The 12,413-nt window shown below is 45.9% G+C and overlaps 1 protein-coding gene across 1 annotated transcript; it reads left to right on the top strand.

The window, feature by feature from the left end:
• Nucleotides 1-11,538: 11,538 nt before the first annotated feature.
• Nucleotides 11,539-12,206, top strand: LOC147990443 (uncharacterized). Its single transcript, XM_087538223.1, has 3 exons — nt 11,539-11,595; nt 11,680-11,856; nt 11,931-12,206. The coding sequence occupies exons 1-3, from the start codon at nt 11,539-11,541 to the stop codon at nt 12,204-12,206; spliced, it is 510 nt and encodes a 169-aa protein (XP_087394349.1).
• Nucleotides 12,207-12,413: the final 207 nt, after the last annotated feature.

Here is a 12,413-nt window from a genome sequence, read left to right as displayed (position 1 = left end):
GTTGGCCTATATTTGCCACTTTCATCAGAAATTTAATGTCGTTGTTTAGTGCTATACTTGTGCTCCCTAATTGACATGCCAAATCTTACATTGAAGGCGAAGCTTGTCTGTTATTGAACCAAGTCATGAAGGGGAAGAACAAGCGGAAGAAAAATAAAAACCAACTCCTAGTGTTGTAATCAAGCACTGGAACTGTGATGACACAAGTAATGATATAGTTTTGCATCTTAATTTATTACTATGGCTGGAACGAGCAATTGTTTTGCCACTGATTTGATGCCACTCTTAATGTATTATGTAATTATCTCTACTTGTGAAAACAGGGATCTACTTTGAAGATAACATATATTTTAGTGGAACTGCACAAGAAGATGTTGAAAACATTAAACTAATCGAGGAGTATATAGTAAGCATGGTAACCACAGTAGATAACAATAGATGGTTCCCGAGAAGTGATTCACCTTCATGCTCTACACAATAAGCCTCCAGACAAGGGTTGGTACTCGCCCACGGATTTGATCCATATGATTGAGCTTTGTCATGTCTATTGGTGTTGTGCTACTATTTAGATATTGTCATGAGAAAGTGGTATTGTCCTTGAGAAGTGCTTCATCTGTGTTGTTTTAAATATTTCCTTTCCTTTTTTCGAGCAAACAGGGATGCTAGCATTTAGTTGTCCTGTTGTCTTTGCACAACAGGATCATCCTCCTCTAAAGAATAATATGGAGTACGGGAAGTTCCTAGTTCCTATTATTCCAGGATAAAAGCCAAGCCTCTCTTCCTAAGAAGGGAGCAGCTGAGATGGTTACATTATTGCCCACAAGAATAAACTAACTTCATCTCAGAAGGACTCATGATCTCCATCTTTGTTGATGTGATGGCCAATAGAATGTTGTGTTAGGATTCCTTCCGGTGAGTTCCATTTTTTTAAATGTGTGTTACGCATGGATCATGTAGGTTGCCTATTTAAACCGTCAATTCATAATATAGTTTGCTTTATACTAATCACTTTTTTGTATTTGTGCAAATAGTGGTGCTCAGCTTGATTTCAATTGGAACTGCACAAAATGTTCATGAATACATCGAACCATTCATTTCCACCACAAGAAAGGAGGTGCCGATATGTTCAAGGCGTTGCAACATATAAAGGCGAAATCATACAAGCTGCGCGTGAATTTGGTTGATTTTGGTGGAACTACACAAAAAAGAACAGCTGGTTTATTTAGCGCGAGGTGCCATGTCAATGTCCGAACTAATGGCAAACCCTACCCATTCCACAATCATAGGCATTTGATATTTTGGATTGGGAAAACCTTGTCAAAGTTTGCTCATTGATGTACGCGAAACAACACGCATTTGACCTTTTGGAATGGGACAACCTTGCCAAATTTTGCTCATTGATGTTAGCAAGAAGACATGCATTTGATATTTTCAAATGGGATGCCCTTTGCTGTCAGCAGCATCGATCGATTTTTCTTTATTCTTTAATTGTGAAGTAAATATTGGCTCTGACATGTGAATCGCTGAGATGCATAATCATCGATTGTTTTGATGTTCCCTATGAATTGCCAGGCCTATGTGTTTGATTGCAATGTACAGGAACGCTAAAAAGATGCTCAAACTCTTTGTACTCCCTCTGTTCCTTTTTACATCGCATATTAGTTTTCTTTCAAGTCAGTTGATTTTACATTGTGAATATTAATACTTTTTCTATAAGATTGGTCAAAGTAGAGATACTTTGACTTCAGACAAAACTTATATGCAGACTAAAAAGGACCAGAGGGGGTAGCAAACAAGGTGATCACCTTGGGAATAATGCTAGTACGTATTGTTTTGCAAGTTCATCGAATGCCAGTGATACAAGAATTCAAACTAATTGAACTAAATTCATTCATACACTGTCGGATTTCATATAAACATGCTAGATTTCATTACATTTCATACATTCTTCAACTAAAAAGGGGTGCGTTGGACGTATAATTAATTATCCGAAGTTACCCCTCGTGTCCAGTGTAGCTCTCCGACTCCACGTCGACGTAAAGAAGATAATCAGCCGTCAATGGTCAACCCGCCTAGCTTGGTTTCAACCGGAGGGTAGCAGCGATGGCCTTACTTGGACCCGAGCGGCGGCGACCTACCGTGTTCTACTCTTTCTCGTTTTCTGTGTGGCACGGCCTCGTTGGCAGCGGGGCAAGGCCTCAACGGAGACGGCGATGTCCTCTATCTCGTTGCCGGCAAGGCGACGCCTCAGCAGAGTGGGGGAAATCCTCCCCATCGTTGCCGGCAGGGCGGGGCCTCGGCTGAGACGTCGATGTCCTCTGCCTCGTTGTTGGCGGGGCGGGGCCTCGGCGGAGTAGGGCCTCGTCAAAGCAGGTGAGGTCCTCCGCCTCGGTGCTGACAGGGCGGGGCCTCAGCGGAGCCAGCAATATCTTCTGCCTCGTTGTTGGCGTGGCGGGGCCTCGGCGAAGCAGGGCCTTGTGGAAGCCGGCATAATCCTTCGCCTCGGTGCCGCGGGGCGGGGCATCGGTGGAGCCGGTGGTGTCCTCTTCCTCGTTGTTGGCACCACTGGGCCTCGGTGGAGCAGGGCCTTGTCGACGCTAGCGGAGCAGGGACTCGTCGGAGTCGACATTGTCCTCTGCCTTGTCCTCGGTCTCGCCAAATAGTGCCTCGCCTGCTTCATCGCCCTCTTTGTAGGCGGCCGCAGCCTCCGCCACTAGCATGCGGTACCGCCAGCGCTTGAGGCGGCTCTCATGGGCGGAGCGGCATGAGTCGAGCAGCACCTCCTGCTCCGCCCGCTCCGTGGCGATCTACTCCTCCACATGCAGGTGCTCCTGGAGGAGATGGTGATTGTAGGCGGTGGCCTGCGCCTCCCGAAACTACTTCTGACACTTCTGCCTCACCGTGTCCATGTATTGGGAATGGGCCTCGCCGATGGTCATGGTGCAATGCACCAGCGAGGATGGCATGGAGGAGGGGGTTGGCACCGGATTGTCGACTATCATGTTCTCCATTGGGACGTCGTCGTCCTTCGGCTGCCTGCCGGCCAGCTAGTAGGTAGCAATGGCTGCCATCTCCTTGTGGTCCGTCGTTCGCCCGTCCCGAAGAGCGCTGGAGCGCGAGGAAGCCATGGTGGGCAGTAGTGGTGTGGACAGGAGAAAGGAAACATAGGCGGCTGACTGCTGCTATGGCCGATGCAGCAGTTTATGTAGCAATGGTGGGCAGCGGAGGGACGGACGGGTGGCGCCGGAGTAGCTGCCTCGGCAACCGTGTATCATTAATGTGGGCGGAAGACAGACAAATGGATGGCACTTGTGTCGTTTGAACACGGAGCAATCGCCTGCACCGGGAAGCAGCGCGGGCGGCGCTGACTGTTTCAGGCAAAAAGTGTGCGCAGGCGAGGGAGGCGGTTTGGGTAGGCCAGGGCGGTCAGACTCGTGCTTGGCAGCGGGTTGGTCTAGCAGCAGGACATGCTGGCTCGCCAGCGAGCTCGCCAAGCTGAGCGACGACAATCAGACGATGAACATAGCTTCCGACCAGGAGTCGGCGCCACTGTCCAAGCCGGTTCATGCCGTGTTCACCATAGAGCAGGTGTGGCCGCACTTAGACGCCCTAATGGCGGAAGATCTACCAGCGCAAGAGGACCTGTGCTGCAACCTCCGTCTCCTCAACGAGCACCGGCAAACAAGCGAACGACAATGCCATCGCGGACATGTGGCCTTATGATCCTGGCTTCCTGAATGAGCAGCGGGTGCTGTATCAGACCATCCGTAGGGACCGTGAGGCCCTCTCCGTCGTCCTTCGAGTTGTTGCGCTCGTCGTGGCGCCGATGTCTCACATTGTCAACATGGTCAACGGACATGAGGAATGAAAAGATGACTTTATTTGGAGAGGATGACAGTGGGGACCCACCAGGGCCATAGCCGCACGTATGCAAGTGCCTCCTTATTATATACAACTATAATTTTTTTGCTTCCTCCTGGTTTTTTGACATCACAGTCCCACACCATTTTCAACCTATGTAGTCAATAAACGAGAGAATTGCACAAGGAGCGGCTGACAGCTGGGACCAAGCAGCTCGAGCAGTATTTGTGTTTTTGAGTTTTTCTTGAACGATGTTTTTTTCAGAATACAACAATGTTTTTGTTGTTGTTCAGAGGAGAGCAGGTATTAACTGGGCGGGCTGTGGCCTGTCTAGCCTAGGACAGATACCCAACACAGATATTATTTTTTTCGAGCTGGAAATGGCTAGCCCAGCTATACTTTTTTTGAGAAATATCCATGCAAGGTCAACTTGTTATTCTCCGCCCCGCTGGGCTGCAAAATCTTTCTTAGGAGGAATGCATTAGGCTTAACAATAAAATGGGCTTTAAGAAATAATAAATGAGATGTAATTATAAAAATTAGGTAGTAACTATAAAAAACTGCACCAAACACGTAATTAGTTTAAAAAAAATATTATTTTGGATTCTGAAAATTTTAATTTCATTAATTATTGCGCGCGCAATATTTTGTTGGATTTTTACGTAATATAAACTTATTTTGAAATTATTTTTAATCTTACTAGAAATTTCAGGATAAAAATATTTTGAATCCCATCAAAATGTGTGAAATTTTATTGAACTATGTGTTGAGCGGTTGGTTATTAATCATTTTCCTATCTAGAAAATGGGTTGTACTATTAACAAACTGTAAATAGGCTGTAGTAAATTCCATTAGAATTCAAAAATGGGATGTACATTCTTACAAATCGCAAATGGGCTATATGTTCTCTGACATACACTTGTGGGCCTACAAAGTTGATGTGTCCCTAAAAAACTAAGTTGACGCTTATGCAAGGCTTGGTCAACTTATAGTCAACACACGGTTCTAGCAGCAGTGGCCGTTGGATGTCCATCCAACGGATGTCGTGCTTCTTCTTCAATCTTGGATATTCTTACTTCAGCCGTCCAAAAAATAATTCCTCCCCCTAACATCTAGGGCGCACCATTTTGGAGGCTGACCTGTGGGCCTACTAAGTTGACGCGTATCATGGGCTTTGTTAGCTTAGTCAATACAAACGGTTCTAGATGCAGTGACCGTACGATGTCCATCCAACGGCCATCGTGCTTCTTCAACCTCTGGTCTTCTTGCTCCAGCTACCCAAACCAGCGCCGACCGTGCCGCCTGCTCCTGCCTCCCGTGTCCGGCTATGCTGCCACCGCTGGCCATGCCATCCCTCTATACTCACCCACACCTCCTGTTATTCTCCGGCAACGGCAGCCTCACACTACAGCCGAAGCAGTCAACCCACGTGCTCCCCTCCGCATGGGCATCCACTGCCATTTCTTCCCTGCCTCCACGTCGTTCCCTTCCTAGGCCTCGCCATCGTCCACCGTCTTGATGCTCTCGGCGCAGCGTGGTTAACGTGGTCAATGGAGGACAGCAACAGAAGAGGACTTTAGGCGGTGAGGCTGATAGCTGGACCCACCAGCTACATCTTCGAACACAAGGAAGTGCCTCCTTATTACTCTCAAAATAAAAATGATTCCTCCCCCTGACAGCTAGGACCGAGCAGCTATATCTTCGCATGCAAGGAAGTGCGTCCTTATTCTCCCTGACCGCTGGGACCCACCCAGTCAATGTTGTCTGTCTGGTCGCGAATGTGTATGTACATACTGGTCGATCGGTCTCTCTGCAAGTATGAATCATGGCCAAGTAAGTAGCGGCACGTGTTGTTGTACAGCACCCGACACAGCAGTTCACGCAGTCCTGTCTAAGTCATGTACACGTACGTACAGCCATAGGGCAAAAAATAAGGCCACATACATACATATGGGTGGGGTCTCGAGCACGTACTCGCACATATATATATGGACGACCAGGGCTTGTGTACATGGAGAGGCAACGGACGGCAGCAACGATGTCATGTTCATCGGGCAGTGAACCGGCTGGGTCGGAGCGAAGAAACAATGTCCTGTTCATCGGGAGGCAACCGACTGGGTCGGAATGCGTCGTGTTCATTGGGAGCCAACTGGCTTGGACGGAACAGCCGATCGAAATGAGGCCTGGCGTACCGCAGAACGGAGGAAACGACCTTGTGTTCGACCAGCCACGGTCGAAACAGGATCCTGTTCATCGGGAGGGGTCTGGCGTACCGCAAAACGGAGGAAACAGACTTCTCTTGGACCTCCTACGTTGAAACGGGGTCTTCTTGATCGGGAGGGGTGTGGCGTACCACAGAACAGAGGAAACGGACTTATCTTGGAGCGCTACGGTTGAAACGGGGTCCTGTTCATCGGAATGGGTGTGGCGTACCGCAAAATGGGACTCCACAGTATATTTTCATCTCCACCGTCGACCTCCTCCAACCTCCACGGGCTACTGTTTGTCCACCGTCGACCTCCTCCAGCCTCCACCTGCGACTGTTTATCCACGGGCTCCTGTTCATCCAGCCTCCACCGCTCCTCCACCGACTACTGTTCAACCAGCCCTCTCCACGGGGTCCTGTTCAACCACCCATCCATGGGCTATTGTTCATCCAGCCCTCCACCGGCTACTGTTCAACCAACCCTCCATGGGGTCGTCATGTTCATCCAGCCCTCCACGGGGACCTGTTCATCTAGCCCTCCATGGGGTCCTGTTCATCCACCCCCAACTGCTTGATCGGGGTCCTGTTCATCCAGCGGCAACGGCCTCTACTACCACGGGGTCTTGTTCATCCAACCCCCCGCTGGGAACTATTCATTCAAATCCCCCCAACGACGCTCACTATTCATCAAGGTAAGGAGGTAGCGGGGTTCGATCGGCTTCAGTTAGCACCAGTAGCGAAGGAATTGCTCGATCGGGTTCAGTTAACAGCCAGATCGATCGATCGCTCGGGTTCATTAACCCGTAGCCTGCAGTGCAATCGCTCGGGTTCAGTAGGCGAACGCTTCACTTGGGTTCAGTTAGAGCCCAACGCCTCACACCCACGCACGTACGTGTATGAGAGAAACGCGCATCACTCGGCCCCGACCACCCACCGTAACCGTGAACTCTCCGATATTTTCCTCGCCCTCGCTTCTACCGCGGTTTTTTCCATCATGGATGGCCCAAAGAATGTCATGCAGCTGTGTCTCTGGCCCACCCAGGACGAAAAGCCCATTTTCTGTCATGATTTTTGGTCATAGAAGTAGGAGCCCACCACATCTATGATGATACCGGGTTTTTTCACAATTATCGTCATAGAAGTGTCATAAGCATGACATATTTTTTTTGTTCGGCCCAAAATGTCACGGATGTGTCTTTTTTTGTAGTGTATGTTCTATGCTCAATGAAGAGCTTGTCCATCCTATCAGTGGTGGTGGATTCTGTCAAGACCTTACATATCAATATGTGGTGTTTTGATCTGAACACGATTATTGGCTTGCTGCAATGTTTTTCATGTCTGGAGAATTTGTATATAAAGGTGATGATTTCACGCACGTTAAAATCCCATATATAATGTACTATAATTAATCATTCAACTATCACTCTTTTAACATAATATTTTTTAGACATTAAGTGTTTTAAATCTTCATCTCTATTTAGGCACTAACAAATGGAGAGAAAAGTATAGCCAATCAATGGTTCAAGAAGCACCGGGTTTTTCTCAGATCTCATGACATTCGTTTGAAGACAGTAACGCTGGAAGGATATGCATCCAACAATGCAAACACTAGCTTCATCTCATTCTTCATGTTGAATGCGAGGGCACTATTGTCCGTGAGGATTAAGTTTTTCGACAAGAAATTTCTTATGGCTGCAAGTGTTAAACAACATAAAAAGAAGTTTTAGGTGGACCTAAGGGCTTCTGATCGTGTCGGCTTCTATTTACAGCAGATTGTCATCATGGACCAATAGAATTTCTGGCCTGGGATCTTGATTTTATGGATCAGTCCGATCCATTTGATTGTGACTGCAGAAAACTTTGGTTGAGTTAGATGTCATTGTCCTGTTCAATCTGGATTTTGTCTAAACCTGATGAGCAATTAATCCCCGTGCTTTTGTACTATTTGTAAGCTGGAGTTATATAATGTTGGCCTTTTCAACTCAGCTTTGACCCATATTTTCTTTCATACTGGGCCAATGGCTTGTCATTTCTTTAATTAAGACATAAATATTATAAGCATTCACAACATAGGGAAAGAACATCTCTCGCGGGATCCTTGAGATGTTTGTTCATTATTTTCAGCTAGCACACCAAATGGGATGTAATTCTTAATAAGAAAAGCTGCATGGTAGTGACAGATTTGGATTTGTCATTTGGGACCCATGAGGAAAAAGCCTATCCAGGGCGGTGCCGACTCGATAGTAAACATTGAGAAACCTGGTTTTAAAATTACTGTAAATCCAAAACTTGCCTCAAAATCATGAAACTTGGCATGGTGTTGTGACATAGCACCAACATGCCGTGGTTAAAAATTAGTCCAATTTGGGACAAGTTTTGGTACAAACTTCTTACAAACCGGAGCTACTCTCAAAAAGGCTCATGTGATGTAGACCGAAACTCAATGTGAGGTCTGATCCGTTGTTGCGGCCCGACCTTTCACAACACTCCACCACCAGCAGTAGCAACCTCTCGCTCGCGCATGCGATATGCACGAAATAGAGGGTTTGAACCTTACGGCCCAGCACGAGAAAATCAATCTCGACGATGATACTCACGCGCAAAAACAATTTCTACAAAGAAATCGCAACACAGAGGTTTTCTAAAGATCCCTCCAAAACTTGATACGGGTGTCTACCCTGAAAAACACATCGTGTCTATTTCATAAAACAATAACCTGCCGTACAATGCCTCGTATCATGGCTTTATATAGTAGCCGACCAAACCTTGACCTCGTACATGCACAAAAGAAAAATAAAGTAACTCCTAAACAAATCTGGACTCTCATTAAAGATACTTGGCCTAGTAATTTTGGTACAAGCGCTCCCGACTTGTGCAATCAGGAGGGCCCCACCCGACATCTCTTAGGCTTAAAAACTCCCAAATACATGTAGTCCTTTTGTTGATCTTTTCCTTGCGTGGCAGAAATAAAAACAGAAAGGATCTACTCCTAGTAGTTTTAATCCTTACGTAGCATGCAAGATTGGATAGGTGAGCTTGACCTGTAGCTTTATTGGACTCCTTCCCATACACGAACTGGTCCTGTTCCGGTGTCCATGACAATATAGATAAATATTCAAAGTGAACACCATCTGGACTCCAACCGAAAATTGGTGGCAGCTGAACTTGTTTTATACCTGCTCGCACATCAACGACTGCTTGGTCATCAGTACGAATGCATGCATTGTTAGACATGTTTGCATACCTAGTGCATGGTTCATGGTCTTTCTCATGCCTAAACATTGCAAAACTGTAACATGGTCTATAGTACTTGGTAGTAAATCTTCTGCATCATTGTAAGTAATGGACAAATCCGTTGGTGTATAAACTGCATATTTTGGCACAACCTCGACAACAATAGGATCGACAACTACAGTGGTATTTGGTATAGTCATGGACCTATCATCCTCTCCTCCTTGAAACGAAACCATCCTCGGTTTCAAATCAGTCTTTTCAGCAATACTTTTATCTGCGGACTGAACGACGGCCGTACAAATTCCAGTAGCTTCAACCTTCTTCTTTTCTTCTTCTTTTTGCTCTTTTATCTTCTCAAGATGATCTTTCCTCCAAGAAATAAAACGATCCTCGTCCATGGACACAAGGTCAAACTTCTTATCCCGCTTGATGTGATACATATTTGCAACATGGTCATATGTAGCATGGTGCTCCTTGTACCACGGCTCTCCCAACAACAGATGACATGACACCAAGGAGACCGGAATCACGTCGCACAAAACATCGGAAAAAAATTTTCCCAACAAAAACGGTACCTTGGTTTGGTGTGTGACAGTGAGCTCTTCATGACCCCAATGAAAACAGTATGGTTGTGGATGTGGTGTCATTGATAGCTTCAGCTTCTCCACCATCTCGATGCTTGCAGCGTTGATCAAATTCATGTGATCGATCGTCATGGCACATGATCTCCATGACTATACCATCATGGTTCCGAGAGGGACCTTGTCACCTATGTGTGCGAAACGACATATGCTGTCTCTTCCTGCCTTGATTTATTTTACAGAGGCAGCATGCAACTATAGTAGCGTCGTCCTAAAAATATGAAATTATTCATGGTTTGTTTTGCCTTTTTATACATTATTTGAGTTTTCTAGGAATTTTGGAACATACTTTGGTGTGTGCAAAGGTCATGTGTGTACTAGCCACATATGTAATTAGATGTTCAATCTTTTTATGGAATCAAGTCCTTATAAGTTATAAGTACATATGTTGTTGTTCTGTGTGCAATGACATCGCACACGGACCATACTGGGGAACCCGTCGGTGATGATTTCATCAATCGCTGACAATTATAAACCACCAAGCATTTGCCCACAACACACATGGCTTATTAGCAGCAATCGTCTGTATTATTATCGGTCTTCGGCTCTTCGCACACATTTCTGATTATAGACCTATTTGCCGTGTATCACACATCTTGTTAAATTGAACCGTTTCTGTTCTCTTGGCTCAAAGCAAACAGTTCATCCAAGTAAACCGTATGCCATATATCGCACACACCTTGATGTGACTGGCCGTTTCTTTTGTGTTGCCTAATCACAAACAGTTCATCCGAGTGAACTGTATGCCGTATATCGCACACGCCTTATCTGGGTGCCCGTTTCTGTTCTTCTTCCTCATCGCAAACAGTTAATTGAACTGAACCGTATGCCTTGCATCACACACACAACTAAAATCGAAACCGTGTTTGATGGGTCCGCCATCGCAAATGTTTTGCATCTTTTTTGACAGTTTTTTACATCATCGTTTGCGATTAAATGCATCGCACACAATTTCGTCAAAGGGTCTCTGATCGTAGTGTCGTGTTAGCAACATCCTGCAGTAGTGATAAAACAATAACATGTAATATACCATATGAAACATAGCATTTGCATGTAAATACTTCCACACACACACACACACACACATATATATATATATTACATTTAACATAATACGGTAGCATATTTTTAATTAATTACCAAAGAAGAGATAAGTGTTTCCGATGAAGGGCACTTTATTATTTAAACGGTTTAAGTATTACACCCGACCTCTGCATAACTAAGATGAACACAACCATAACCAAGTCCACTTTTCAAAAAGGGCCATTTGCATTTCTGTCCCTAACTCGAACCACCTAATCAGATATACCCCTAATTCCAAAGCCTGCTCAAAAATGCCCCTCCGCCGTGATGTGCCCTTATAGAAATGCCCCTCCGAGCCGTTTCCGTCCAGTCAAGGTTGTTTGACCGCTAACGTGCCGTTTCTTTGACATTTTTGCCCCTCCTGCCGTACATCTGGGCCCAACTAACCGGTTCACTCTCTCTCCCCTCTTTCTTCTTCCTCGCGACGACAGGGGCATTTTTGAGCACGTACTGGATCGGGCGTTTCCGCGGTCAGAGAGAGAGAGGGGCAGGTCAAGCACGGCGTGGTGAGCGATGTCTACGGCGGGCACGGCGGGGATGTCTTCTACGAGCTCGTCGGTGGCCGCCATTGTAAGTTTCAGTGTCGATTTGGGGGAGAGATGGGCATATTGCGAAATTAGGGTTCATCAATTTGGGTTTTTTTGTTGTTGTTAGGTTGATGGTGTCGGCATAGTTCAGTTTCAATCGGAGTTTTACATCCCCGATCTGACATTCTGTGGCCTTGAGGTTCGCTCGATGCAGCGGTGCCCTGGCCACGGGCTTATTCCTGCTCGTCGTGTCGCCTGGGGAGGAGCAAGCTCCGGCAGAAGGTTTCTCGGCTGCCCTCTTGATGTAAGTGTTTGGCTTTTAAGCTTGATTCGATTCTGCTCTTTCCCCTCTTTCTAATTCGATCATTGATTTTGCAGCTTCCTGATGAATGTGAGTGGGTTGTATGGATTGACCCGCCACCGACCGAACGTGTTGCTCGTGCATTTGAGGAGCTTCATGCAGGATTGGAGAAGAGCTGGCTAAAATCTCATGATTTAGAGAGGAGGGTGATGTATCTAACCGAGAAGAACAAGAAACTGAAGCTGAAGATGAAAAAGAGGAACGAGCTTATGCAAGCATGGGAATTTATCATAGTTCTTGGTATTAGCATTGTGGCCACATTTGTTTCTGGGTGGTCTAATAATCCATACTAAATGGATTTCTCTTTGTAGTGTATGTTGTGATGGAGCTTGGTGTGGGTATGTATTATCACAGGACAATGCTGTGATTTGGGAATGTTGTGATGTTGCTATTTGGAAATGAATCAAGAATCTTGCTTTGATCGATGACTGAAAAAATAGCATAGATTGAAATATTTGAACAAATTATCTGTTGTGAAAAAATAGGAGCTCACAAAAATA

The sequence above is a fragment of the Triticum urartu genome, chromosome 1A (genome assembly GCF_056163025.1).
Source record: "Triticum urartu cultivar PI428250 chromosome 1A, HENAU_Tu73, whole genome shotgun sequence".
Lineage (NCBI taxonomy): Eukaryota > Viridiplantae > Streptophyta > Magnoliopsida > Poales > Poaceae > Triticum > Triticum urartu.
The sequence above is the reverse complement of the archived record's forward strand: the minus strand, read 5'-3'. Positions and strand labels throughout refer to the sequence as shown.